The 5,577-nt window shown below is 51.3% G+C and overlaps 1 protein-coding gene across 1 annotated transcript; it reads right to left on the bottom strand.

Moving 5' to 3' along the window:
• Positions 1 to 2,506: 2,506 nt before the first annotated feature.
• LOC135983181 (uncharacterized) lies at positions 2,507 to 5,045 on the bottom strand. The gene is made up of 2 exons (XM_065593477.1): positions 4,071 to 5,045; positions 2,507 to 3,076 (listed from the first exon to the last, which is right to left on the bottom strand). The coding sequence occupies exons 1-2, from the start codon at positions 4,645 to 4,647 to the stop codon at positions 2,601 to 2,603; spliced, it is 1,053 nt and encodes a 350-aa protein (XP_065449549.1). The 5' UTR covers positions 4,648 to 5,045; the 3' UTR covers positions 2,507 to 2,600.
• Positions 5,046 to 5,577: the final 532 nt, after the last annotated feature.

Below are 5,577 nucleotides of genomic sequence, written 5' to 3'. Positions count from 1 at the left end.
GGGTGTAAGATATAAGTTCTCCATTAACTTACTTCCCTCTTTGCCAAGTGCCCTGAGAAAGAACCTGAGGCAAGGCAAGGGAAATGAGGAGAGTGCTTCTTTTAATATTTTTTAAAACTCGTAACGAACTGTTTTTTTTATCTTAAAAAGCAGCAAAGATGGGAATGAAATACACTAGAGAGAGTCCCAGGCCTTGTCTACACTACGAGAGTAGTTCGATTTTACTTGCATCGAATTTTTGTAATCGATATTGCAAAGTCGAACGTGTGTGTCCACACTAAGGACAGTAATTCGACTTTGTGCGTCCACACTAACGGTGATAGCGTCGACATTCGAAGCGGTGCACTGTGGTCAGCTATCCCACAGTTCCCGCAGTCCCCTCTGCCCATTGGAATTCTGGGTGTAGCCGGCAATGCCTTCTGGGTAACAAAATGAGTCGAGGGTGCTTTTGGGAAACTGTCGTCATCCGTCCATCACTCCCGCCCTCCCTCCCTGAAAGCGCCGGCGGGAAAACAGTTCGCGCGCTTTTCCAGTCATTGACAGCGCGGACGCCACTGTACTCCGAGCATGGAGCCCGCTGCGACCATCGCTGCAGTTGTGGCCGCTCTCAACGTCTCGCAGCTTATCATAAAGGTTTCCCTGAGGCAGATGCAGAAAAGTCAGGCAAGGAGGCTACGGCACCGCGGTGATGTCCTGAAGTCTGAGAGTAGCACAGACCTGTCAGAAAGCAGGCGACCCAGCGCCGAGGACATCACAGTGGCAATGGGTCATGTTGATGCCGTGGAACGGCGATTCTGGGCACGGGAGACAAGCACTGAGTGGTGGGACCGCATAGTGCTGCAGGTCTGGGATGAATCCCAGTGGCTGCGAAACTTTCGCATGCGGAAGGGAACTTTCCTGGAACTTTGTGAGTTGCTGTCCCCTGCCCTGAAGCGCAGTGACACCCGGTTGCGAGCTGCACTGAGTGTACAGAAGCGAGTGGCCATAGCCCTGTGGAAGCTTGCAACGCCAGACAGCTACCGGTCAGTCGCGAACCAGTTTGGGGTGGGCAAATCTACCGTGGGGGTTGTTGTGATGCAAGTAGCGAAGGCAATCGTTGATGTACTGCTGCCAAAGGTAGTGACCCTGGGAAACGTGGAGGCGATCATAGATGGCTTCGCAGCGATGGGATTCCCAAACTGCGGTGGGGCCATAGATGGAACTCACATCCCTATCCTGGCACCGGACCACCAGGCCACCCAGTACATTAACCGAAAGGGATACTTTTCCATGGTGCTGCAAGCACTGGTGGACCACAGGGGACGTTTTACCAACATCTACGTGGGATGGCCGGGCAAGGTTCATGACGCTCGTGTTTTCAGGAACTCTGGTCTGTTTAGACGGCTGCAACAAGGTATTTACTTCCCGGACCACAAAATAACTGTTGGGGATGTGGAGATGCCTATAGTCATCCTCGGGGACCCAGCCTACCCGCTAATGCCCTGGCTCATGAAGCCCTATACTGGCGCCCTGGACACTGAAAAAGAACTCTTCAACTACCGGCTGAGCAAGTGCAGAATGGTGGTGGAGTGTGCTTTTGGCCGTCTCAAGGGGAGATGGAGAAGCTTACTGACTCGCTGTGATCTCAGCGAAACCAATATCCCCATTGTTATAGCAGCTTGCTGTGTGCTCCACAATCTCTGTGAGAGCAAGGGGGAGACCTTTATGGCGGGGTGGGAGGTTGAGGAAAATAGCCTGGCTGGTGATTACTCACAGCCAGACAGCCGGGCGATTAGAAGAGACCAGCGGGAAGCGCTGTGCATCCGGGAGGCTTTGAAAGCAAAGTTCCTGAGTGAGCAGGGTAACCTGTGATTTTATAGTTTGTGTACTGAGAAGCTAAACCTGCCCCCGTTTCTTTACCCAGGTAATGTTGACTATCCTATCCAGTTACATACCCCCTTCACCCCCCCTCCAACACACGTGTCGAAATAAAAATAGTTCTACTTTGTTAAAGCACACCGTTTTCTTTAATACTGTTTTAGCGGGAATTTTTTAAAACTGGGACGCAGACTGTGGTGCGGGGCGGGTCTAGTGTTGTGATGCGAATGCAGCTTCTAAACTCAAGGATTGACAGGCTCCGCTGCGGTGGGATGCTTGTTTCAACGGAGCCTGTCACCCCTCCTGATCGGGACTGTGTGTATGGGAGGTCTATTTGACTTTGTGGCAGGGGGAGGACGGTTACAGATCCCATGCTGTGTGGCTCTGTGATCCTGTCTAAGGACCGGCGCTTAAGATCTGTAACTGCCCTCCCCCGCCACAAAGTCACAGAGCAACCCACCCCCCCCAACATTACATCAAAACAACCTCCCAGACTAACCGGGGCAACTAGTCACTGCATCACTGCACTGTGTATATGCCCTGCTGCTGTGCCTGCCCCCGACTATGTACCCTGCCAAAGGAGACTGTCCTGTCCAATTTCCAACCCCCTTTCCCCTCCTCCTCCAAAAGAACATGATTGAAACAGTAGTTAACAGAAACGAATTTTTTATTATCAACTACACATGGCATTGGGAGGTGAAACTTGGACGTGGGCTTGTGTCAGGCGGGAAGGAAAGAACTTTTCAAATTTTGGGAAATGAGAGCCTTCTGCTACTAGAGCTCTCTGCAGGGGTGGAGTGAGAGTTAGCAGGGACTCTGCCGCCTCTCCTTCTTTGCACTTTGGGTGAGGTGGGTATGGGACTTGGTGGCGGGGGAGGGCGGTTAGAGATGGACTGCAGCGGGGCTCTGTCCTCCTGCCTCCGTTCCTGCAGAACATCCACAAGGCGCCGGAGCGTGTCCGTTTGCTCCCTCAGTAGTCCAAGCAGCGTTTGAGTCGCCTGCTGGTCTTCCTGCCGCCACCTCTCCTCCCGATCCATGTTGGCTTGGTGCATTCGGGTCAAGTTCTCCCGCCACTGGGTCTGCTGTGCTGCCTGGGCTTGGGAAGAGGCCATAAGCTCAGAGAACATGTCCTCCCGTGTCCTCTTCTTCCTACGCCTAATCCGCGCTAGCCTCTGGGAGTGTGATTCCAGGCTAGGTTGTGAGACAGTCGCAGACGGGGCTGTGGAAATGGGAAAAAGGGAGTGAATTCCTCTGAAAGATAAATGTAGTTGTGAACAAAGAACATAGTCTTTCTCTGTGAACAAGACCATGCACAGCACCTTTCACATGCGCACTCAGCACAAGGTCGAATTCTCGGCCTTCGCATTCTGTGCCTGGGGTCTTGAACAGCACATTTGAGAAGCGAGGCAGCACAACGGAATTTCTGTTGCAGGCAGACATGGTAAGCCGTACACTTGTGGCAGTTTAAAACTTTTATATTACCACTGGCCTCATTTCACATTTAAATCAATGTCAGTCCCTGCTGCCAGCAATCCGGCAAGCGGGAACTCTGCCCCTGTCCCACCCCCTCGCGGCTGTCCCCGGGAATGATCCCTTTCGGCTGCCCCTCTCCCGCCTCCACCGCGTGGCTGCAAACCAGCGGTGACAGTTCTGTAAAGGAACGGGAAAGCAGTCCCAACACTAACATTCCCCTACCTAATTAAAAGCAGGTCACCATGGCCGACATCACCCTGATGAGGATCTCCGAGAGCGACAAAGAGAGAATGCTCCGGGAAAGCCTCCAAAGACCAGGGCCGTATGCCGCCCTGCTGTGCAGAGCAATGATCCCCGAGTACCTGATAATCTCGTGGCGCGGCAACGTGTCGTACTTCGGAGGACCCAATAAGGCCGCTCTCCCCAAGAACCTCATGCAACGGCTTTCAAGTTACCTCCAGGAGAGCTTCATCGAGATGTCCCAGGAGGATTACTGCTCTATCCCCGCACATATAGACCGCATTTTACTGTAGCTGCAGTAGCAGGGAATACACAGTAGAGCGGCTTGTGCAGGACAATCACTGAAAACCGGACATTGCTAGATTTCTTTTCAAAACTTGCACTGCCCCTTACTAAACCGTTAAGCGCCTAGGGCACACTAATCATGAACAACCCATTCTTTTAATTGTTAATATTCCTGTTTTGTTAAAAATAAATGTTTAGATGTTTACAACACTTACTGGCTGATCCTTCACCAGATTCTGTGTCCGGGGTAATGGCTGGGGACGCTTCGTAGGGGATCTCTGTAAGGGTGATGAAGAGATCCTGGCTGTCGGGGAAATCAGCGTTGTGAGATCTGCCAACTGCCTCGCCCTCCTCATCTCCTTCCTCATCTTCCCCGTCCCCTAACATGTCTGAGGAACCGGCCGTGGACAGTATCCCATCCTCAGAGTCCACGGTCACTGGTGGGGTAGTGGTGGCGGCAGCACCGAGGATGGAATGCAGTGCCTCGTAGAAACGGGATGTCTGGGGATGGGATCCGGAGCATCCGTTTGCCTCTTTGGTCTTCTGGTAGCCTTGTCTCAGCTCCTTGATTTTCACGCGGCACTGCGTTGCATCCCGGCTGTATCCTCTCTCTGCCATGTCTTTAGAGATCTTCTCGTAGATCTTTGCATTCCTTCTTTTGGATCGCAGCTCGGAAAGCACGGACTCATCGCCCCACACAGCGATGAGATCCAAGACTTCACGATCAGTCCATGCTGGGGCTCTCTTTCTATTCCCAGACTGCATGGCCATCACTGCTGGAGAGCTCTGCATCGTTGCCAGTGCTGCTGTGCTCGCCACGATGTCCAGACAGGAAATGAGATTCAAACTGGCCAGACAGGAAAAGGAATTCAAATTCAAATTTTCCCGGGGCTTTTCCTGTGTGGCTGGTCAGAGCATCCGAGCTCGCACTGCTGTCCAGAGCGTCAACAGAGTGGTGCACTGTGGGATAGCTCCCGGAGCTATTAGCGTCGATTTCCATCCACACCTAGCCTAATTCGACATGGCCATGTCGAATTTAGCGCTACTCCCCTCGTCGGGGAGGAGTACAGAAGTCGAATTAAAGAGACCTCTATGTCGAACTAAATAGCATCGCAGTGTGGACGGGTGCAGGGTTAATTCGATTTAACGGCGCTAACTTCGACATAAACGCCTAGTGTAGACCAGGCCCCAGTGTATTGAACATACTGTCACAAATGCCAATTTGGAGATGGAACAGCCCGCTTGCCATAGTAGGCATACCTTGATTAAAAAGAAATGTGAAAAGCAGGGTTTTTTCCCCTATATGACATTCCCTGGAAGGACATCCACTCCAGCCTTCCCTGTGAGCTCACCTGCATGTAGCCCATATGTTCAAATCAATATTAAATGAATATGCCAGAACACTACACTGTGTGTGTGTGTGAGTTAAGGTTGCATACATAACAAAAAATTAGAGAAAGAAAAAGTTATGGTATCTAAGGTAATGTAACCTACTGCTCCTTTACCCAGAGACCCACCCCTCTTTACATATAGAACAACCATCACACAACACAGACAAAACATCACTTTATATAGAGATGTGAGCCTTCCAGCCACTCCTCGCCAAAACAAGCTAGACTCCTCCCTTACTCTCTAATCTGCACTTTTATGGAAAAATTACACCTCATTCATGTTTGGGGAATCTTGATTCTTTATCTTGTTTCTTAAGGTGACTACTCACTC

The sequence above is a fragment of the Chrysemys picta genome, chromosome 4 (genome assembly GCF_011386835.1).
Source record: "Chrysemys picta bellii isolate R12L10 chromosome 4, ASM1138683v2, whole genome shotgun sequence".
In the NCBI taxonomy this organism is placed as follows: domain Eukaryota; kingdom Metazoa; phylum Chordata; order Testudines; family Emydidae; genus Chrysemys; species Chrysemys picta.
Note: the sequence above shows the minus strand (reverse complement) of the source record. Positions and strands in the feature narration are given on the sequence as shown.